Here is a 24,120-nt window from a genome sequence, read left to right as displayed (position 1 = left end):
CGCGCCCTGTGTATAACGCCTATTAAATCACCGGTGGTACAGTCATACCTCCCATCTTCGTAAACTATTTACCCTGCACGTGGGAAGGGGGGCGAAAAGGGCCGTGGACCCGGCACAAAGAAGCGCTAGGCCGCCCCTGATCCCCCCTTACATCCGGGTTATAAAGAACTATACACGTCGTCCACTGTGTACCTAACATATATCACACCATGTATCCTGTTTATGCAATCTGACTATTGATATTACATAAGGTTTTTAGTCATGATAAATTACCCATCACATACGGAGAAAATGTGTTACAACTCTGATTTACGGATATTTCCAACACACAAAGAGCTAAGATACATTTATATTAACAACTCTTTTTTTTTTTACATTTAAACACTGGTTTCATAACAGCCCTGAGGGAGTTGTGTAACACTGCTTGAGCTCCCACCATTATACGACAGAGGGAGGGCATCACATAATATGTACATTGATGTATGCATTCTACATCATTCAGTCGATTCAACAAGAACATATATAAAAGTGTGCACACACACACACATAGGCATGACACATACATGAACCGTGCATGTCTGTGTAATATGAAGGGGCCATTGTGTAAAAAGGGCGCACTTTTCGATTCATAGTTAGTAACAGCTGCCGCACCTTCGGATGATCTGATTGGTTGGCGCTGAATCCCCCTTCCTCCGCTCCATCCCCAGGCTGGCTCCTGATTGGCCGAGCTGTCCCTGGCGCCAAATGCGAATAGTGTATAAATAGCGAAGACCGGCTGTTCTTCCGCATCATCTTCTCCTGCACTGTACACATACACCCGGCCGCTCGCCACCGGCTCTGCCCGCTCCATCTACCTGCTCTCTGTCGCTTAGTCTATTATTATCATCATGCTGTCTGCCCGCAAGCCCTTTGGAGCCGTGGACAATGTCTCTCCTATGAAGAATCTGACACTGGTAGACAAAGAGAACACAGTGAGTTCCGATGGAATCTTGTCATTGTCTTATTGCTGTATTACTATGTTTCCTATTGATGTATCCTCTTACTAGGCTTCCTGTCACTGTTCCTTATTGCTGTGGTGTCTAACTATGTCTCCTGTCACTGCAGCCGCCGACTCTCAGCAACACGCGGATCCTGGCCAGCAAGACCGCCCGTAAGATCTTCCAGGACGCCGAGACTGGCTCGGTGAGTTCTTATACGGAGGGCACAAGAAGTCCCAGCATACTCTAAGGCATCGCCTAGTCGGGATAGTGTAAACTTTAAAAATCAGGAGCTTCTATGTCCTGGCGCCAAATGTGCTACCCCGGTGGGGGATGGGTGGGATCCACCAGCTGACAACTCGGGCTCCCTATTTCTTATTCAAACTAGCATTGTTTTTGTAATTTGTTATGGATCACTTTGATAGTGATGGGTAGATGGTACATATAGGTGATAATTGCAAATAGTGGATAAGTGTTAAATCAGGTGCTGATGGGAAATGTTAACTTGCAGTGGTATGTGGGTATACTTGGGGAGTAATGAGACAGGATCATGAATGCAGCTAGCTGGTATTGAGTTTTACAGTGACTAACAAGGCATTTCTATAGGTAAAAACTAAAGCACAGAAGAACCCAAGTATTCAGGATGAACCCCTCCTTCGGGACAACCCTAATCGCTTTGTCATCTTTCCAATCCAATATCATGATATCTGGCAAATGTATAAGAAGGCAGAAGCTTCATTCTGGACTGCAGAAGAGGTGAGATGGCTGAGTATGGTAGCAGTGATTGTGTGGGTTTTTTTCATCCACCCATCTTCCTAGAGATGCCTTAATAGTGTACTTGATGCTCTTCTAACTGAAGACATCAATAGTTTTAATTGAAAATCCTGTAATCCTTGCTTTTCACTTGATGCTTTTACATGTGCTAAGAGCCTTTATATCAGGTGACTTGTACATCTAATTTTTGACACATGAGTTTGAACCTTTCTGTGTTTCATGAAAGTTTAACCATACAAAGGTGATCTAGATGTATTTCAGATCAGGGGAAATGAGTACTTAATATTAAACAGATAATTTGTGTAAATAGCTTGCTGTAAAGTATATTAACCTGTTGTGTTAATGCTAATTATCATTGGGTTCTGACAATAGTGCACTAGTGAAATTGACCTGCACACACTAAAATTTGCAAGCAAACAATTGTCTGCAACAATGGTGTATAAAATGTCTGAGTGCATGATAACCTGATGTATTACTAATTTTAAAATAGAGTTCAACTTGCATGATTTAATCTTTTAATGCTAGTGCCTATCCACTATGGAAGCTAAAATTAACTTGCAGGATAACTTTCAAACCAATTGTCTTTTAAAGGTGATATAATGAATCAGTTGAGGGGCAGTTATTGTATTAATATGCTCAAACATGTTTTGTAGGTTGATCTTTCCAAAGACCTCTTGCACTGGGAGTCATTGAAGGAAGAGGAGAAGTTCTTTATTTCCCATGTCTTGGCTTTCTTTGCAGCTAGCGATGGCATTGTAAATGAGAACTTGGTAAGTTTATAGTACTACACTTCACCTTGATTCACAGGATAGCTTATGACTAGACCCATGTTAATGACTGGGTTTTGCCAAAAAGAACATTCTACCCAAGTAAATATTATCTGAGGGTTGGTATTACTGATAGTTCAATGCCACCAAAATAAATCCTTTTGGTAGCATTGAACCAACCCTGGCCAATCCATGGGTTGCTTACTGTCTTGCAAACATCACTTTGTATTGTGTTGCCGTTGTTTAAAGGGAAAGGTGCAGACTAAACACAAACTAAGCTTAAGGTGACTGAACACTAACTTTAGTATGTCAGGTCTCTGACAATGATAGCATTGACATAAGGTATATTATGAGTGCATCACACATCCTGTTACAAGTGAAGAGCAATCTTTAAGGTTTGAGCTTCCCTTTATAAAATTCTTCAATTCTTTCAGGTTGAGCGGTTCAGTCAGGAGGTGCAAATAACTGAAGCACGCTGTTTTTATGGCTTCCAAATTGCAATGGAGAACATTCATTCAGAGATGTACAGTCTTCTTATCGACACCTACATTAAAGATCCCAAAGAAAGGTAAGCATTCTTTCACATAAGTAAAATGACCCTTTTTCAATGCTAGTGAAGCCTAATTCATACTTTAAGAACATGTCAGGCTTCTGGTTTGTTTGTAAGGATGACCCTAGGCCTCTTTCGATGTGCAGAAATCGCCTTCAGCTCTGCCATGAACTGCACCTTGGGTGCTGGCACTGTTGGCAGTCATGGCTCACACATACAGTATTCTTGTTGGATTCAGTGAGTCATCTGACTTGATCAGGAACCAACACACAGAAAAAAATCCCCCAGCACACTGCTACAGCTGGCAAAAGACCTGCCATTTCTACTGTAAATAAAAAAATGCAAAAGTCTTAGTTGCACACATTTGCAAATGTATGTTAGTCACCCCACACTCCATGGTTCTTTTGCTAATAGGGTGGTCCTAACTCTAAACAGTGAGTCCCACATATTTGGGTCATACATATGTTTTTAAATTGAGAGAACTTGCCAAGAGGTACCCCGGAAGCCTCTTAACTGAACCTTCATGTGACTTGTCCTGCCAGCCAGTGGTTCAACATGGAGTACTGCATACACGATCCAGAGAAATTGCTGCTAATGTAATTCCAGTACCTGTGGAGGATTCTACAATTTGTGGTAGTTTAAGCACCATCTAGATGACTGCATTCTAGAGCAGTGTTTCTCAACTCCAGTCCTCAGGACCCCCCAACAGTGCATGTTTTCCCCATATCTCCTTGCTTAAGCATAGGTGTAGTCATTACTGACTGACACATTCTAACAGGTGGTATAATTCTGGCAATTGCATATTGCTAATAGGTGCAGCATGGAGCTGACAATTTAATATCTAGAAGGGAATGGGCCACTGACACTTGCCTAATATGTATCTACTTTCAGGGACTTTCTGTTCAATGCAATCGAAACCCTTCCTTGTGTGAAAAAGAAGGCAGACTGGGCACTACGTTGGATTGGTGACAAACATGCAACCTATGGTAAGAAACATTAAAGTGCTGCCTACTTGACAATTGTTTCATTAGATGTGTATATACATATTTCAAGTGCAAGTTTAACTTGAGTAAGGGACATGATGTGTTTAAAACTCTGCACATCTGCTTAAGAGTTCTTCCCCCTTCTGTCTCCTTTGTACAGGGGAGCGTGTGGTGGCATTTGCTGCCGTTGAGGGAATATTCTTCTCTGGATCATTTGCTTCCATTTTCTGGCTGAAAAAACGTGGACTGATGCCTGGTCTCACATTTTCAAATGAGCTCATCAGTAGGGATGAGGTGAGTATTGCTCTTAAAAGTGTGCGTACTTGGGCTTTTGTATGTTATCAACTTCAAATCATTGATCACTGCTTGTCTTGCAGGGTTTGCACTGTGATTTCGCATGCCTTATGTTCAAACATCTCGTACACAAACCATCTGAAGAATGTGTGCAGGCACTTATTACTGATGCTGTCAGCATTGAGCAGGTATGTTTGGGATCCTTCTATTTAAGAGCTTAATATAAAAATCTGGTTGCTGTCATATCACTTGTTAGCAAGCCTTCAGCAGTGTGGAACATGTTTCATATGCAGCTGAAATTCTAATTAATTGTGCATATGGGTGACTAGACTAGAATAAAAAGTGCCCACTTAAACATGCTGTGGATCACAATTTCAATAGTTGGTCTCCATATCCAGTCATCAGTATGTTGCCAGAGCCCTGCTGACAGTTTTTCACTTGGATTAGTATTTGTACCAGCAATGTAAGACATAATGCAAAACACTGATTAATTAGGTTTGACAGACCTAGAACTTTGTACAAGATATAATACACCTATAACCTTTTCCATTTTTACCTTAGGAGTTCTTGACTGATGCTCTACCTGTGAAGCTGATTGGCATGAATTGTGATCTGATGAAGCAGTATATTGAGTTTGTAGCAGATCGACTTATGTTGGAGCTTGGCTTTAGCAAGGTAACTAACTACCTGCCTCCTTTCCTTTAGAGCAAAGGAATCCAGTAACATTTCTGTCTCTAGCTATAAATTCGTCAATGGATGGCATCCTAAATGTAATGTATCAGCTGTGAAAACTATCCCTTTCTATTCCAGATCTTCAAGGCAGAAAACCCTTTTGACTTCATGGAGAATATTTCTTTGGAAGGAAAGACTAATTTCTTTGAGAAGAAGGTTGGGGAGTACCAGAAGATGGGAGTCATGTCAAAGACATCAGACCATAAATTCACCCTAGATGCTGACTTTTAAATGAACTTCTTGGCTTGCTCAGGTGCAGTAAGATGGGGCATTATAACCTGTGCTGGTTTACAATGAAATAGAAACCTGATTGGCACAATAAGCTACCGGATGTCTCCTTATCGGGTGTGGCTCAGTCATGTCTGACTGGCCTATTCATTATCTCATCTGTATTTTGGCACATGCTAGTCTACAGTAAGCGTGTGCTTGAAACACTCATGGGTACATAAACTTGTACAGCTTGGGGTATTGTAAAGGGTGCTGTGTACTCTGCAGGGGAAGGGCTGCCTGTTGGCAGTCTTGTGTTTTTATTGTAACTTTTTTTAATGTATTAGTCTAAACTTTGCACTTTAATAAACTGTTTTTAAAAAAAAAAGAGAAAAAACAATTTGTTCCCTAACTAGAATATGATCCTTGACTGCATCTGAAGTGTCTGAAAAGGAATATACTCCTCACCATGTGTTGGTATGGTCTCTCTGTGTCTGCATGGTTTTCCTCCCACACTCCAAAAAAACACATACTGATGGGTTAACTGGCTATTATTAAATTGCCCTCAGTCTCTCGATCTGTGTGTATGTTGGGGGATTTGGATTGTAAGTTTCAATGGGGCAGGGACTGATGTGAGTTCTCTGTACAGTGCTGCGGAATTAGTGGAGCTATATAAATAGATTACCATCTAGCAATTGGTGTGTGTAAGTGTTGCATGGTACAACTTACCTCCAGCAAAATTTAGAACTTTGTGTGCACCAAATGGATCTTCATTAAAGTAAGGAATTTGGGTTGTACCAGTGTATTGCAAACATATTTGTAATGGGCCGCAGGTAGAAGAGCCTGTTGAGTTTAATATGCATTTCAGTGTGATTCATACAGCTTGACCAGACAACACTACTGCAGAGGAGAGGGTGCAATTATGGTCTGACTGTGTTTGGGAAAGGGGTCTTATGATAGATTGGAAGAACTGGTACCAGAAAGTGATCTCTCCTGTTGGATTGTTTCATTAGCCTGTCCAGTATCTGGACCGGAGGTAAAGATGAGGAAGTGGGGGGACCTTAGAGACTGACCCAACCAAGTGGTGAATTTGGACGTGATTAAAAATATCTCTGGGGGAGAGGATAAGACACTCCTGGAGGGCAAATGGAAGGAAAGGTCCTGAGCATATAGACCCTTGAGTGTTCAGTTCCTTTCCATGCAAGGCACTGAGGTTAACATCTGGGATGAGTTGCAAGAGGGTTTAGAATAGAGATGTTGCATGTAGGGAGCTTCAATTCCTCAAGTCGGCCAATTAGTCTATCCCATATCTGAAATGGAGAGGGGTCTACAGCCTATCTGAGCAAGGATAGACCGGGCATGAGTCCTGTTCAAACATTTCTATTTTTTTTGGAAACTTTCCAATCTATCTTAAATTGTTTGCAAATTTGCCATCAACTCATGGTAAGTAATCTTACTGCTTAATCACAGTAAAGAACTCTTCCTTTGCTGATAATGAAACTGGCCTCTTACCGCAACTGATGGTGTTAAATGTATGTTTGGTAAGAAATACATACAAAATTAAATAAATGTGTTTAATCTACATTCAGCGTGTCATATACAATTGCAGCTAAAACTCCTAAAACAACTGTACACTAGTTGACAAATATAGAAAAATAATAAATGGTAGGGATACTTTCAGCGCTATTACCTCAAAAGACCGAAAAAACGTAAAAAAATAAATAAAATGGGAGATGAAATGCATGAAGGGACTATATAGTAAAATGATGTGTATGTTCTAGCTATATACACAGTAATGGGTCACTATTCCCCATTTATGCAGAGGGTTTCTTTTTTTTTTTTTTTTATTGGTCTTTTGAGAACCCAATAGTGCTTAAGGTATCACTACTATTTATTTTTCTAAGACATATTTACGAGACATGTCTTATATGGACAATAGATGTGCACCAATCGGCCACAACATTAAAACCACTGACAACCATTATGCACTTCACTTATCTTGTTACAATGGCACCTGTCACGGGTTGGAATATACTAGGCAGCAAGTGGACAGTCAGTTTTTAAAGTTCATTTGGCAGCAGGAAAAAATGGGCAAGCGTAAAGACCTGAGAGACTGACGAGGGCCAAATTGTGATTGCTAGGTGACAGAACATCTCAAATGGCAGGCCCTGTGGGGTGTTCCCGGTATGCAGTAGCTAGTACCTACCAAAAGTGGTTCAAGGAAGGGCAGCCAGTGACGGGACCATGGGCGCCCAAGGCTCATTGATTCACGAGGATAGCGAAGGTTTGCCTGTCTGGTCCAGTCGCAAGCGGTGCAACTTGCTAAAAGGTAATACTGGCCATGATGGAAAGGTGTCGGAACATACAGTGCATCACAACTTGCTGCATACCCACAGATCAGTCAGTGTCCATGCTGACCCATGTCCACTGCCAAAAGTGCCTATGGGCATGCGTGTGCCAGAACTGGACCATGGAGCAATGGGAAAGGTGATCTGGTCTGATGAATCCTATGGCTGGCCCAAGGGTGTGTTTCGTTTACCTGGGGAATAGATGGGACCAGGATGCTCTATGGGAAGAAAACAAGCTGGTGGAGGCAGTGTGATGTTCTGCTGGGAAACCTTGGGTTCTGGCATTCATGTGGATGTTACGTTGACATATACCATCAACCTAAACATTTTTGCAAACCACGTGCATACCTTCATGACAATGATATTCCTTGATGGCAGGATGACACACATTGCCACACTGCCAAAATTGTTCAGAAATGGTTTGGGGAACATGACTAAGTTCAAGGTGTAGACCTGGCCTCCAGATATCAATCCGATCGAGCATCTGTGGGATGTGCTGGAAAAACAAGTTTGAACCATATAATATATAAATAAATATTTACATCCTCACCTTCCAAAAATGTATCTCTAGTCCCATCCAGCTTTCAACATGTACCCGGTTTCTATACATCAGAAAAACACTATGGACCTGATTCATGTTCAAATTTAAATAACTTCCCTGCAGTATCTTGAGTGAATACACCCTGTGCATGCACCAGAATGAGACTTCTGCCAATAAACACAATTGCATGCAATTCGTGTCCGAACGCAATTGACTCTTGTAGGTCTGCCTAAGACTTAAAGAACGGAATGAGAAGGGGCGCACGGACAGGGACAATGTACAGTAAGGGCGTGCCCACTCAGATGCAGTCCTGGGTACAGGGCCGGACTGGGACGAAAAATCAGCCCTGGCATTTAAAGCACACAGGCCCACGTGTCGTGGGCTCCATGCACTATATTGTTGCACACTGATGCTGGCGCAGTGCATGTTAGTGGCGCAGTACAACATGATGTAGTGTGAGTGTGTGTGTGGGGGGGGGTATTTATTTCTCCTAATGACCCTCAACATTACATTGTTAGCACCCCAATTACATCAATAAATACCATGACAATACATTATTAGTACCCAAATTACAGCAATAAATAACCCCCCACACACTCATACTACATCAATCACCCCCACATTACAGCAACCAGCATTACCCCCCCCCCCCCAACATTACAACAACCGGCATCACCCCCCACATTACAACGTCCAGTATGACCCCCCCACATTACAGCAATACCCCCTAATACTTAGCAATACTAAGCCCCAAACACACTACAACATTACCGCCACCACGCCACCCCATACTACAGCAATACCACCAATTATACAGGCGCCACTGTAGGAAACCAATGTTTTGCTTTTTTCAAATCTCTCACAAAATAGCAACTACGAACAGAGTACTTACACTCACATATAGGTAACAGGTACCCTTTTCCCTCAATTAAATAGTAATGGCAGAATTTTCATGAATCTTTCCACATGAAATAAAACTCTAACATATATCTAAAAAAAAAACATAACTATTGAATGATCAGTTGAACCCACACGGCCGCATTAAAAGTATTTCCATCTACAGCAAAATGTCAGAATTTTTTTTTTTACTACAATAACTGGATATGCGTCTTTTCTATTAATTTTAAATAACACAGTATATAAATTAAGGGGGATAGAGGAGGTGGTTGAGAGATAATTGGATGTGATCCATCAGTTTGATTAGATAGGAAACATTTAGATTATTTACCTGGAGACGTCTACCCCCTTGACTCACAGGCAGGGCTGACAAGAGGAATTTTGGGCCCCAATACAGCAACTTCTTTGGGCTCCCAACATATTCAACAAGGAAAGACTTGCCTTTGGCAGAAGTTCATATGATGCCACACCGTAGTGTGCCCTGTTCATATTATGCCACATCGTAGTGCCCCATGGTCATATTATGCCACATAGTATTACCCACAATTCATATTTGGTCATGCAGAAGTGCCATCATATCAAATCATATTATGCCACAATAGTGCCCCAATTAACATTATGCCATAGTAGTGCCCCCAAATCATTAGTAGTGCCCCTCAAAAACTCATTCACAAATAAAAATTGGTACAGCATATCAGATACTGAGTGTGAGTCCCAAGAGCAGCTTAATACACCATTTACAATGCAAACAAAAATAGATATATTGACACAATCAGAGATAAAATTTGACAAGCAATGTTTTTTCCTCTTAATTAAAAATCTCTACAGATAAATATGCAACAATGAGCAATACATAGTGTTAAACATTATTGGATATGCTGTAGTGTCCCCAGTTCAAGAAAGGATGGTTAAAAACACATTGCACATGAGAAAATATATGAACTTACCTGATTATGGCATCCTGTGTTCTGTTCTCCTACTGGGCGCTGGGCGAGGAGGGATCAGCAGCTGTCAGCTCACAGAGGCAGTCAGGAGCAGGAACAAAGGGCAGTGGTCGAAGCAGAAATTTAGAAGTTGGAAACTATAAGTGAATGGAGTATGAAGGCTTGATTTTTTATTTTTTTTAACACTTGTCCCCTCTGTGCATTCCCATTCTTCATTACTACTTGTGTTTTATGATGGCTGCATCCCTGACATTCCCATTCTTAAGATGTCTCTCCCTTTACACTTTCTTTTACCTATGCTCCTGCACCATGTTCTCCTTTGTCCCTCTCACTTAATCCCCTGCACCACCTTCTCCGATGACTCTCACACATCTTCCTGCACCACCTACTCCCCGGGCTCTCTCACACATCTTCCTGCACCGTCTACCCCCCCTGGCACTCACACGTCTTCCTGCACCCTCTACCCCTCGGCTCTCTCACCCCTCTTCCTGCACCCCCTACCACCCTGGCTCTCTCACCCCCTCTCCCAGCACCCTCTTCCCCCTGGCTCTCTCACCCCCTCTCCCAGCACCCCCTTCCCCTTTGGCTCTCTCTTACCCCCTCTCCCAGCACCCCCTTCCCCTTTGGCTCTCTCACCCCCTCTCCCAGCACCCCCTTCCCCTTTGGCTCTCTCTCCCAGCACCTCCTGGCTCTCTCACCCCCTCTCCCAGCACCCGCTGGCTCTCTCACCCCTCTCACAGCACCCCCTGGCTCTCTCACCCCCTCGCCCAGCACCCCCTGCCCCCTGGCTCTCTCACCCCTCTCACAGCACCACTTCCCCTTTCCCTCTCACCCCTCTCCCAGCACCCCTTCCCCTTTGGCTCTCTCACCCCCTCTCCCAGCACCCCCTTCCCCCTGGCTCTCTCACCCCTCTCCCAGCACCCCCTAACCCTTGGCTCTCACCCCCTCTCCCAGCATCCCCTACCCCTCTCACCCTCTCTCCCAGCACCCCTTTCCCCCTGGCTCTCTCACCCCTCTCACAGCACCCCTTCCCCTTTGGCTCTCTCACCCCTTTTCCCAGCACCCCTACCCCCTGGCTCTCTCACCCCCTCTCCCAGCACCCCCTTCCCTCTGGTTCTCTCACCCCCTCTCCCAGCACCCCATTTTCCCTGGCTATCTCACCCCCTCTCCCAGCACCCCCTTCCTCTTGACTTCTTCAACTTTTATTAAAAAAAACATATTTGTAACCATTTACACTTCATAAAATAAAAAACGTACACTCCGGAAAATAAATACACATTAAATACTTAAATATTTCTAGTATATTACAAGGAAAACAGATGCAACAGAACATAAAAACGACTTGTTCCATCCCATTAAGTTGTGCCAATTTAAATCTCTAAGGATCATAGAAATCCTTCATATAATGATAGTTTGTTCTCTGTGTCTTAAACTAAGCATATAATAATGCTGTAGCCGGTACATAAAAATATCTTCACATATTAGTTTTGTAATTCAGTGCTCATTCTGCTATCCGGGCATCATCCAGGTAGGTGTTCTCTTGCCGCGGTTCTCCTATGTAGTGCACTTCAGGTAGATAGTTAAAAGAGGACACTGCAACTCAGGGCTTTGCTCTTTTTTTAGTTTTGTCAACATGAGTATGTCCGGACTGTGGAGCGGACTGTGGAGCTGTCTACTCTCTGCATTCCTGAAGGGGCAGCTGCATCTGTTGCCATTTTCCGTGAGTGCCCGGATGTTGTTTTTAACCTGAATCCTCCTGCCCATGTCTGAAGTTTTTGTCATCACTGTCATCAAGATGTCTTTCAGTTCCAAGCGCCAGCAATTTATTGTATTCTCTTTCCAGGATCTGTCTTGCCTGAGTGTTTTGTGTTGGAATCTGTAGTAGTAATGGCAGACTGGTGTAGTCAAATTTATCATGTAGACCAATGAGAGAACCATGCACACCTCTTTCTAAAATATTGTTTGCATAATCTCGAAGACCTATTGTTTGGATCCAGCGGATAACACGGTCATTGCTCCACACCAGCACATCTTTTATTTCATGCTGGCTTGCTTCTCTTCTCCGCTCCAGCTCTAATTTAACTTTCCTAAATACATAATTCCATATTGCAAAGGTGTAGTGCCGGCGGACATGTGTGCATATGTCAGGGATTGATGAATAAAAATTACATTTCCCAACAGATTTTTTACTCACAACGAATGGTATTTTATGAGAGAGAGAGAGATAGTGACTATTAATTTATTATTCAATGTGGGTCTAAGTTTGTGGAGAAGGAGGGCAAATTTATAAAATGTGAATATGATACATTAATTGTCAGCCATGGTTGTGTGAAATGGGTTTGTTTGTTACATGTGAATGCTATTAATTTATTGAAGGGTGGGAGGCCTACTTATTAAATATGGGTGCTATTGATTTAATGCCAGGGCTGTTTTAAATTTTTCACAAACATTCCAGGATCTACACAAGCGACAACTGAGTTTAAGACACCAGCAGCCACAGGTGGTGAAAGTGACAAGACAGGTAGGAGAGAGTAGGACAGTCTGACAACTGTCCTGAATCTGGTGGGGCAGTCCCGAATTTGGGTGACTGTCTCGCTTAGTCAGGATTTGGTCCAACTTCAAGGACAGTTGGGAGGTATGTCCTGTCTCACATTGTACTACTGGTGAAGGCAGAGCTGCCTGCACCTAACAGTAATGCACACAGTATTGTCTGTGTATTTGTCTAAAATTATAGCCATAGTACACTTTGGGGCCCCCTTGTCTAAAGTTCCCCGGGCCCCCCAGAGCCTTAATCCAGCTCTGCCTGCATTGTATCCGGTCACCTATCAATAGTGTAGATGGTACTGGTATTTGAAGCAGGATGAGTATAGGCTTCCTAGTGTCTAGCACTGTACAAGGGGAATGTAACTTAAGAAAATAAACTCTAGTCTCTATTAAAGGCCATGCCCCGAAGATACTACTATACATACAAAGGGTAGGGGCAGACAAAAGTTGGATCATGTGTGTAAAACCCATATCAGACTCGAAATGCTTGAACATTCATTTAAATTCCTTTCTATAAACAAATAAACCAGTACCACTGATAGCCACTTGAGGGCATAATTGTCAAAGTAAATATTTAGTTTTTGAAAGGTCGCAATCGATTATGGATTGACTATAATACTGTAAAATCATTATGTTGCTTTGTTCTCAGTATTGTTTGACAATCACATATTGAGAGTTTGGCACGTGTAGTAAAATATTTCTAAATCTACTTTCTCTTTCATTCAATCTGGGTGACACTGCTACCATGGAGTTGAATGAGGGGGTACTCAGGAGCTGGCACTTAAATAGTTAACTAATTATTTAATGTAACTGTTGACAGATCTCTTGCCCTCTGCAACCCCTGTAGCTCCTCAGTGTTTTTGTAAGTGCCCAAGGAGTTGAGCTTAATTTGGGCCACTCTGCAGATATTTCTATTGATTAATTATTTTATTGTTAATTATTTTTATTTTGTTTTCTTTAACTTTTTGCAGGTTTTGATGTGTGCTATTTTGTTGCCTTCACTGGACAGGGTCTGCTGTGGGAGTTTGCTTCCACTAACAGACAGGTGAGCCCGCGGAGGACTCACTCCTGCACTCCCTCTCTTGCTCACATGTGACCCATGGCCATTGCTGTGTAATGCTTGTGCCTGCCTAGGCTTCTTAATCTCAGCTGCCTCAATCAAACGCCTGGATGGGTTCCTCTGCCTTTTAGGAAGGCTGCTTGCAGTGTGTTCTAGGTTATTCGCAGGCATGTTTGTTGCTGGAAATCAAGTAATTGTGATTTTCCTGATCAGCAATGGCTGCTTCTGCTATGAATCTCTGCTCTATACTGACCCTTGACTTCCTGTCCCTGTCCCTGCAAGCTCTTAACCTCCCCCACCTGGTTTTCCTAGTAAGTTTTCCACTGGTCTTCTCAGTCCCCAGGTGTGAAAGGGGGATGTGCCTGCCTTCACGTCCCCCCCCCCTCCTTCCTGCTGCATGTGTATCTCAGTCAAACCTCCTTATCAGGCTTTGGTGCTAGTGAAGCACCTCCGCCGTCCTGTTTTGATTGATTACAGCAGTTTTCGCTCTTCTACAGTTGTTAGACCAGTGCTGCTATTAGAGTGCCACAATTCCAAGATGGTGCCCGCCATGTCCACGGTTCCTACCAAGTCCCCCATTCATTAGAGGAGGGAGGGAGAGACTTGGTCGGCATGGTAGCTCCGTAATGAAGCCGACACAGATATGGGCAAATGAGATATTTAATTGGAGGAAGTCATCCAGGCGCCAGCATGGCAAACGTGGATGCTGTTGTAGCATATCGAGAAGTACATATACTCTCGCATGATCGGTCCAAGAGAAATGAGTATTTCCAGCTTGACTGACCATAGTCATGAGTGATTGAGACACATGGAGCATATCAATGCAGGAGTATAGCTGATGAGGGGCCGAAAAATGAGTGTATTCTCTTGTAGTAGAGTTTTGAAGACGCCAAGTGTCATAGAGGGTGTGCTGTTTCGTGATCAGCTTGAAGAAGCGGAATTTTGGATTTTGTTCCGAAGGAATTGATAGAAGTTCCTTGAGCCGGTTTCTTTGGTTTGTTGGACATTGTGGACGTAAAGGAAGCCACACGAGGCCTAGAAGACTCAAAAGGGGGAGGAAAAGGGTAAGGAAGAAGAGAGAAGGGAACCACACACTAGTCACAGAACATATCAGTGGGGTTCGTCCAGGTCAGGGCCGAGAAAGACGGCTACATTAGATTTCTCTGAGCCTGTGATACATTTATATGTCCCAGCAGTGTATGATGAAGTTAAGGTAGTCACCGGCCAGCGGGATAGGACTGGAGAGAAAAGGTCTGGAATTCCCAGGTAGAAAGGAGTCCCTATGTATCTTTCTATTGCATTCCAATGAGGATCAGGTGGGGGAGCCGGTCCTGTGGTGCCTACGTGCGGAAGGAGCTAGCAGTAGACAGAGGGTCTCTGGTGCAGTTGGCGAGTTCAGGCTGCAGTCAGGTGGGTGAGATGGTCGATGCCCTGAGAGTGTAGTACTCTTTCCCAGGTCCTGAGTTCAGCACCAGTCCCGGCTGCGATAGGCTTGTTGCGCACTTTGAGAGCCGTTTAGTGGGATAGCTCTGCTAGTGTAGGAGAGGCCTCGTTGAGAAGAGCAGAGTAGGCCCCAATGCAAAGATTGTTTTGGTACCTGGGGTGACCAGGTGTTACGTCTAGGAAAATATCGCTGTTCATGGATGGAATGTCGCAGTTTTTCCCGGATTTCCCGGTGGTGCAGCTGGAGCTGGTGCACAGCACGTCTGCTATAGATGGCTACCAAGCCATGCCCCCCCGGCTGATAGGAATTTAAAGTAGAGCAGGCCGCAGTAATAGATGATGGCCACTGCAGGGCAGTAGTGTCCCAGAGGAGGGTGAATAGATTCAGCCAGGTAGAGTGAGAAGATCAAACTGAACAGAGGGGAATGGTCCCCTGAGGGTGTCAGCAGAACAAGTGGTGGTCAAATGCTGGGGCAGCTGTGGATAGAGGACTATTATCTCTGAAATATAGTTTGTCACACTAGAAAGACTGATGCAGGCTGCAGGACAGGAAAGGGGGACCGTGCCACTCCCAGCAGGATATAGAATGACAGCTGGTGAGGTAGCCCCGGGAGGAGGAGTTGGCAATTACCCTCTGTAGGGTGACCACAGTGGCATGGCGTCAGGCAGATGACCGTTGTAGTGTGCCAAGGTGTCCGACAAAGTCAGCCAGACGCAGGTGGCATAGAGACACTGAGGGTGCCAGCCGCTGTGGCCGGCGAACAACCGGTAGGTGCTATACTATGGATACAATGGCAGTGTGGGTCCCGGGAGTGTCAGTCCAAGAAAGCAGTGTCTGATGCAGGGCGGACCCTTGAGGTGCCAGGAAGGCTGAGAGCAGGGAGTTCAGGCTCCAGCCCTCCACATCTGTGGTTTCATCAGAGACTTTATTCTAGACAGCAAGGTGCACTCTCTTCAGGCAATGGTGAGAAGGGTCCTAGGCGTAAGTCGCCCTTCAATTAATCCTCTTTGGTATGAAGCTGCTGTTGAAGATGGTCTCCACCTTTGAAATGCTCCCTTATGGTCAGTTCCATTCTCAGACGTTTCAGTGAAAATTCTTGTCCAATTTTTCGGGATCCCATCTTCAGCTAGCCTCTCACATGCTCTGGTTATCTCCCAAGACTGGTCTCTCTCTCCATTGGTGGTTGGTGGAACAAGATAATAGTCACCATGGATGCCAGTTTTCTTAGTTGGGGTTCAGTTGTTCTTCAGCATCGTCTTCAGGGTCTCTGGTCAGTTGGAGAAGTGTCTCTCCTGATTAAACATCTTGGAGCTCCAAAACATGCTGCTAGCACTTTAGGGGTGGTCTCAGTTGTTACTAAAGAACATTCTAGTCCGACTTCAGTCTGATAATGCCATAGCCGTGGCATATATCATATTTCAGGGCAGCACCAGGAGTACCAGAAAGATGAAATAGGTTGTCTGGATATTGTCCTGGGTGGAATAGATCGTCCTAGTGATATTGGCAGTATTTATCCTGAGTGTGGAAAATTTGGAGGCTGACTACCTCAACATACATGCTGTGCCCTCAGTGGAGTTGTTTCTGCATCCGGAGGTGTTTCGCTGCTTGGTCCAGAAGTGGACCTCATGTCTCTTCACAACCGCCAGGTGCCCAGGTTCTGCTCTGGGAGCAGGGACCCCTTGGCGTGCTCAGTGGATGTCACGTCCATGCCGTGGCAGTTCACCTTGGGGTACCTGTCCCCCCATCCCGATGTTTTCCTTGGGCTTTAAGTCAAATCAAGCGGATAGGGATTACGGCAGTCATAGGCTGCGCACCATGGGGTATCAGCGGATAAGCCACCTGGTCCTCTTCTACCCATTTTTAATATTTTTGTGCCTCTTAACGTGAATTTTAGCCGCAAGGCTTTGCGTACCAGGTTGACAGAAGTTTCCCTCCCTTAGGGGGCAGTTTTAGAACAAGGATTACTTAGAAATAACTTATTGTATAGATTTATTTGTATTAGTGGTGCAGTGTGTCAATGTATATCATTGCAAATGTACTGATTTTTGTATTGGAAATATATTGACTTCTGAGGCAGTATGCCATGATAGAGGAAATTTGTTTTGTGTAACTTTTCTAAAGGAAGTCCCATGTAATTAATCCTTTTTATCTTAGAGTGACCAACACATCTTTTTAGCCTCAATGTCCAGGAGGGGGTTGTTACCTTTTTATCTTGTGTATCCTGTCCTGTTAAAAAGATAAGAGAACTATCTGAATAATGCAACAGCAACTAATTTGAGAAATCACAGATTAATTTAAATTGCATTAAATCCAAGTTTGGAGAATATTGCATCCTGATGCTAAACATTTGATGTTATATCTCAGACTTTGTGGTGCCAGGTAGGGGCCCCTCTGCTAACACATTTGTCAGAAATAGTATATAAAGAACTCTATTTTATATTTCAACTGGTGTATACCATCTGAACTTCTGGAGATCACTAATACCGCTAGTTAGTGTGAAACAGTCCTTACAAGGACTGTTTATGAGCAATAAACATCACTGCTTCAGGATCCTACTTTGACACCAACTTACGTGCTATAATTCCTGTGACCTACAGATTAGTAACAGTGTATACAGCAGGTACAACGCTCTGCCCGCTACACTGCAGCTCTGGCCACTGTGAGAGGCCAGGGGGCATCAGCCATAACAACCCTGATCTGTGTTACGGCTTGCGGCTACTGACATAAGCTTCCAGGAGTTAGAGGTCTTTGCCTATGGCAGCCGCCTTTCCCGTAGAACTTGATGTGCTCACAGGTGCTTGGATGCCCCCAGGTCTTACATCTTGCGTAGTGGAAGCTTATATCAAAATACCGCAGCAGGTGTGTAGGAGGCGGTAGCCAAGATACGGGCAGATGGTCAATAGCAGGCCAAGTTCTAGGGTCCAAATCAGGTAGAGTGGTCAGGAGCAGGTCAATAACAAGCCAGAGGTCACGGTAATCAGAGCTCAAGCAGGGTCCAATAACAAACCAAAAGGTCACAATGGAGAATCAGGTCAGAGAATAACAGAGTATCCACAGGAACAAAGCTGGAGATACAGGAGCAGGTTAGCAGATTCAGAGCATGGACGCTATAACCGGCAGGGAGGCTAAGTCTTCCCTGCCTTATATACACATATGGGCCAATGGAAACCTGGAACAATACTCAGTAATTATCTCCCCAGGAGATCCAATAATAAAAAACAATGCCCCTAATGAATAATATATTTATTTAATTACCTGCGCATGAGCCCAGGTGCCACCTAATGCCTGGACACGGCACTAATGCTATCAACCCAGTGTCCTGACCGTTGCCTAGGAGACAGTCAGGACAACGTCAGAGGAAGTGACGTCCCGGGCATCGTCATGATGACCGGGACGCGACAGGTGAGTGAGGCGCGGCGGCTTGGGGCACCGCCGCGGCTCCTGACAATCTGAAGGAAGAGGCCGAGGTACCAGCCCTGGTGCCCAGCAAGGGGGTGCACTAGCAGTAAGAGTTACCCAGAAGGAAGCGGATGCAGGTGCCAGTGAGGTAGCCTGGTGGTGGCAGTAGAACTCTGCCTAAAGCGTTTAGAGAGTGCAATTGGGATAAAGAAAGGGGACGATGACAATGCATGCACAGATGGTCCCAAGCAACACGACAGGGTGGCATAGGGGGTCCATTCTGTTACAGTCCCCATGGTAGCAGTGTCCCCCAGATTGGATGAAAGATTAAAGAGGATTTTTACACTAAGGATAAATCCTTTTCCCTGATTCCATCTGGGGGACACTGCGTTGCCTCCCTTTCCACTCTTCTGCTGTTTGCAGGTTGCATGTTTTTTCTGGTCCCCTTCCTTGGGGCTTTTCAATTGCACTGAGGAGCTCTGTCAACAGTTACATTAAACAATTAGTTAACTATTTAAGTGCCTACTCCTATTTCCCTCATACAACCCCATGGTAACAGTCTCCCCTAGATGGAATCAAAGAAACACATTTATCATAAGTATAAACAACCTCTTATCATGTAGAGTTCTCTGTTGCAATAATATATTTAAAAGAATGATCCAGAAGACGAGGGAACTAATCTACAGAACTCATTACCATTTTTTTTAGATAATGCTGCAACTATCAACTCGTTAAGAAACCCCCACCCCACATCACTTTAACTAAAGAAACCTACTCAAAAATATTTTTACATTTCGGCAGTCTTTGAAACTTTTACATAAAGGCAGTCAAGAGGATAAAGTGAAAATAATCTACAGTTTTTATATTATACAGGGCCGGTGCAAGCCCTGTGTTGACCCTTAACAACACCCCCTCCCTCTCCCGACGGGGAGTGCGGTGCTTATCTGTGACATTGTAGCCAAGCAACACACTCCCAGCGTAACATTGACATGGCCTTATCTGTGAGGAGTTTTTATGTTCTCCCTGTGTTTACATGGGTTTCCTCTGGGTGCTCTGGTTTCCTCCCACACTCCAAAAACATACTGGTAGGTTAATTGGCTGATATCTATATTGACCATAGTGTCTCTCTCTCTCTCTTTGTCTGTGTCTGTGTGTATGTTAGGGGATTTTAGACTGTAAGTTCCAATGGGGCAGGGACTGATGTGAGTGAGTTCTCTGTACAGCGCTGCGGAATTAATGGCGCTATATAAATAACTGATGATGATGATGATGACACGAAGGAACAGCAAGCGGCACTTTCACATGTTGTAGATGCTGGCTGCTTCTCCTCCATGTCAGCATCTGGTACTCCATATGGGGCATTAAAAACACTTGATGAGTGGCCCTTAGATAGGCACCACCTAACCATTGGCGTCTAGTTACACCTAATGGTAGCACTGGTCCTGGTCTTCTGGTAAATCATGTCCGAAAAGGTAGGAAGCTATGCAGGCTGAAATCTCCCAAGTAAAGAAGTTCATTCATATCTTGCACATTGTCAGCATTAGTCTTACTAGTATGAAAGACTTGTTGAAGTCCCAGTAAGTATAAAGAATTAGTGTGTGCATTTATGATAATGGGCTGGAGGTACGTATTGTCATTAAAGTCAGGTATTTTTTTATTGTCAGCACAATGCTATGGCAAGTTGTTGGGGCAAAATTTGTGGGCTTTAGAAGACGTACACTTATCCATGCTTGATTGTGGTAACTTGACATTACTACTGTGTGTTTTTTGCCTTTCCTTAAGGTTTATGCTGCCATGCAACCAGATACTTTTGATCTTAATATTATATATATTATATTATATTATATTATATCAGCTGCATCTCTAATCAATGCAGCAACATTGAAATGTTTTCTGTTACCTTTGTATACAGTACAAATATTAACTATATTAAGATTTGGAAAACTATATAAAGTAATCTGTTCACCCCATGCCCTGAAATATTCTTGTATTTTTGTTTAATAAACTATAAATGCCTTTTTTGACTCCACAGACATTCTGCAAGCCTTTCAGATATTCAAGTGAATTGTATTTAATATAACATAGTATACTCTCTGACATTCTACACACAGAATAATGCACAGTTTCAGACACAGCTAACACTGCTCTTCTGTGACAACAGACATTTTTAATTGTAGCCCTGTTGGTACAGAAGTGAGTTAATGTGTAAAGTAGTAATTTGCTACTGATACACTTTCATAGAATAGTCAATTTGCATAATATACGGTCTATTTATGCACATCAATTAATGGAATTACAGGTTTCAAACCCTCTGGCTTTGGCAAACTGATGCAATTTAACTCATGTGTTACCTGTGTTCGAGTTCCATTCTGGCTAGTTCTGTGTTTAGTGCATTCGTTGGCTTGTTTGGTTGATACTGCTGATCCTCAAGTGTCTGAGTCTTGAGAAGTATCCTCTGGTATGGACAGAGAAAGAGAGAGAGGTCAATGCAATAGCAGAGAATGAGATGGAGAACCCAAGAGTAATAATACGAAGTGGGGGGTCAGAGCAAGGTGCCAATAGCTAGGCTGGCATATGACTCGAGTAGTGAGAGTGAGGGTACTAGCTCACAGAAGCACTCAAGAGGGTCCAAGACTGCACTCACTTGAATCCTGAGTGAGAGCAAGAATGGGAGAAAGTCCAGACCATCAGCGTGGAAGCCCGCTTATGTGATCGCAGCTGTAAAGAAGACGCGAGTAAGAGTGACATTCCCACTACATGTGAGTGTCAGTTCTTCAGTCAGGTGTGAGTTCATTAGAGTGCAAAATGGACAATGTGATTAATATTGTCTTAAATACATGAGGAGACAATGTGAATTATTTCCAAATAAATTACTGGGAACTGTATAGTGCTACACGTGCTGCATCTGCACTGCATCTACCCTACTGTTATTACACCTGTATGTGCAAGGTCACCTCTATGCTTAACCTATAGGACCCTGAACTACAGCCAGTAGGAGACTGAACTACAGTCAGTTGATTGAACCAAAGTTACTATAAGGTAGGAGATATGGATAACACACTACCACAACCCAGCCAGGCAAACAGGGGTTACATAGAAATATATGACATTTGATAGTTTAGCTAATTATGAAAATTAGTTGGGTTGGATTGTTTAATTAGTAAAGGTGACCGTTAGGCTTTGTCCACACAGAGATTTTCCCAGGTGTGCTGAGACCTTCATTCACTCTACATATAAAGAGTATGCTTGGAAAAAGTTCTTTTTGGTCATAGTCTTAAGGCCTCAAAGGGTGGAATTTAAGGGATAATTTAGTGCACCATTGAGAATACAGAGTTAGATGGATATATAATGACCAGAACAGAAAAGAATATATTCATTGTCATACATTGTATGGCTAGAAATTCTATAATTGTAGCGGGATATAATTAAATACTTTGAATATGCTACTTTTTAAAAACTGTAGATTGTGCTATATTTAATGGTAACAACATAAATAGGCGAAGTTCACTGCATGGCAGAAAATAAATACTGACCTGAATGTCATTATCTATAACCCAAAGTGAAAGCATGTATAATTCTTTGCCATGCTCAACCAGAAATATTCATAATACCAGGATAGATTCTAATAAATACCTCAAAATGCAACCATAATGCCTTACATGCCAACATATTGCTTCATTTTCCCTCACAGTGCCTCATATGCTAATATATATCATATGTTGACTATCTTCTATCCCTTTTTCCTGCCTATAATGATCACATGGGAGTGGACAGTGACAGTCGGTTACAGAGGGTGAGAAGGAAACCACATAAACTGTGTAAGGTTCCTCTCCGAAGACGGTGGCAAAGAGGGCCCATCCAATCGCAGTATATAACTGATGATATACAGTGGGATAGTCCCAGGCGGCTTTTCGGAGACCAGTTCAGGAGGGCTGAGTTACTCAAGTGAATAGTACCTACAGCACAGGGGATTGCACAGGATGGCTATATACAGCGCAATGTATACGGTGGATCTCGAAATCTTGTGCCATACAAGGAACATCGAAATTCTTTATTCAGAAGCAACTAGCAAAAATAAAAGGGTGCTGATGGCCTGGAATGAGCAGCACAGATAAGTGGAGAAGGAAGATGATTGTGACAGTGACCAAGATGCAGAGCGAGCACCAAACCTAGAGGTATCTGCAGTAAAGTCCCAGAACCTAGCAACTAATCCCTGCAGTAGCGCTTCCCTTTAGAGGGAACGAGTGGAGCAAGTTCTCCATCGTGATGTGGGCGGATTTCTGTACTGATGTGCCAGCTGGAGTCCATGTGAAATTGAGCAACTGAGGCAGTGCGACTGTTCATTATCAAGTTGTGGGGCCACAAGTGGGCACCACATACTGCTTTGTCCAGTTAAACAGTCATCTGCTGCGCCCAAATTTGATGACAGTGTTGGAAATATTGATGGACATTTGCAGGTGTTTGAAAGAGACTCTGTAATTTGCAAAAAAAGTAATGGGTCAAGTAGTTGGTCCTTACGTTAGAACGATGTGCAATGGAGGCCTATAGTGGAGTGGCCCCAGAGGACTGTGCAGACTATGGTTTGGTAAAAAGGGTCCTCCTTAAGCGCTATGTTATTACCCTAGAAACCTTTGGGACTTGGCTAAAAGCCTTCATTTCAGCCTGAGGAATTTACCAAACAGATGCAGCAGTTCGCGATGAAATGAGTGAATGGATCTGGCGTCAATTCCTGGGAAGAATTACTTGATTTAGTCTGTAGAGAGCAGTTTCACCACCGGTGTGCACTAGAGGGGAAGGAATGGGTATAGGACCATAGCCCAGCATCATTGGAAGCAGTGGCCCAGTGTGAAGATAAGTATGTGATGGCTTGGCCACGCTGACAGATATGCTAGTCCAGCAGCCAGTCCCAAAGGACTGTACAATACCCCTCTTCTGGTCATCACCCACCTAAGAAAGTATTCACAAAATCAGGTGCTTCTAGCCTGCTCCAGATCCGACCAATCTCTGGAAGATATCAGAGAACACCAGAGTCCTGACTGGAGAGAAGGTATTATGGCTGCGAGAGAACTGATCACCTAAGGATGGACTGTCCCACAGCCCAAACAACCCAGACTCGTGACCATGATTAGAGCCCTTGAGCCCGACTTGCTTGTCTGACTAAGGGAGGTGAACCCAAGCCAGTTCAGAGGAGTGTGGCATGGAGGAAATTGACTCAGCAGGGAATGTCACTTGTATGGCCAAAAGGCCACCTAAAATCATGTGGGTGCACCTGCAGCCAGTCCAATTGGGACCCCTGTAAGGAGAAGGTCTCTGAGGTCCCCGAATCTTGTGAGCACCACCTTATTGATCCTGCTGAAGTATTACCAGGCCAGACTGCCACAATTACAGTGGCAGAGGGCTTGAAAGAGAAATGCCCATGGTGAGGGGATGTCCCTATTGGGGAGCTAGCAAAGAAATGAAAGATGTTTTGGTTGTAGCCTTCAAACAGATGTGGTCTTGGGCATCGATCTTGTCCATAGACTGTGGATAGAGTATATCATACCCATCACCCAGAGTCAAACTTCCAGACTACAGTCTTCATGAACTGCATCAGTATCTACCAGCCAAGAGGAAAAGTCTCAAACTGCTAAACAATGATTATCAGAAGCAACCACAGCAT

General features: G+C 43.7%; 1 protein-coding gene across 1 annotated transcript; it reads left to right on the top strand.

The window, feature by feature from the left end:
* The first annotated feature begins 556 nt into the window (after positions 1-556).
* On the top strand, positions 557-5,775 carry RRM2 (ribonucleotide reductase regulatory subunit M2). Its single transcript, XM_075201444.1, has 10 exons — positions 557-971; positions 1,105-1,182; positions 1,584-1,733; positions 2,405-2,521; positions 2,953-3,086; positions 3,960-4,054; positions 4,212-4,345; positions 4,429-4,533; positions 4,907-5,020; positions 5,156-5,775. Exons 1-10 carry the CDS (start codon positions 888-890, stop codon positions 5,306-5,308), a joined length of 1,164 nt encoding a protein of 387 aa, XP_075057545.1. The 5' UTR covers positions 557-887; the 3' UTR covers positions 5,309-5,775.
* The last annotated feature ends 18,345 nt before the right edge of the window (positions 5,776-24,120 follow it).

This window comes from Mixophyes fleayi, chromosome 3 (genome assembly GCF_038048845.1).
Source record: "Mixophyes fleayi isolate aMixFle1 chromosome 3, aMixFle1.hap1, whole genome shotgun sequence".
In the NCBI taxonomy this organism is placed as follows: domain Eukaryota; kingdom Metazoa; phylum Chordata; class Amphibia; order Anura; family Limnodynastidae; genus Mixophyes; species Mixophyes fleayi.
The sequence above is the reverse complement of the archived record's forward strand: the minus strand, read 5'-3'. Positions and strand labels throughout refer to the sequence as shown.

Bases quoted from the DNA above. Each gene is read 5' to 3' on its own strand.
- RRM2 (XM_075201444.1), top strand. From the start codon at position 888: ATGCTGTCTGCCCGCAAGCCCTTTGGAGCCGTGGACAATGTCTCTCCT. The intron at 1,734-2,404 runs GTGAGATGGCTG...CATGTTTTGTAG, and splicing joins CATTCTGGACTGCAGAAGAG to GTTGATCTTTCCAAAGACCT. The intron at 3,087-3,959 runs GTAAGCATTCTT...ATCTACTTTCAG, and splicing joins ATTAAAGATCCCAAAGAAAG to GGACTTTCTGTTCAATGCAA.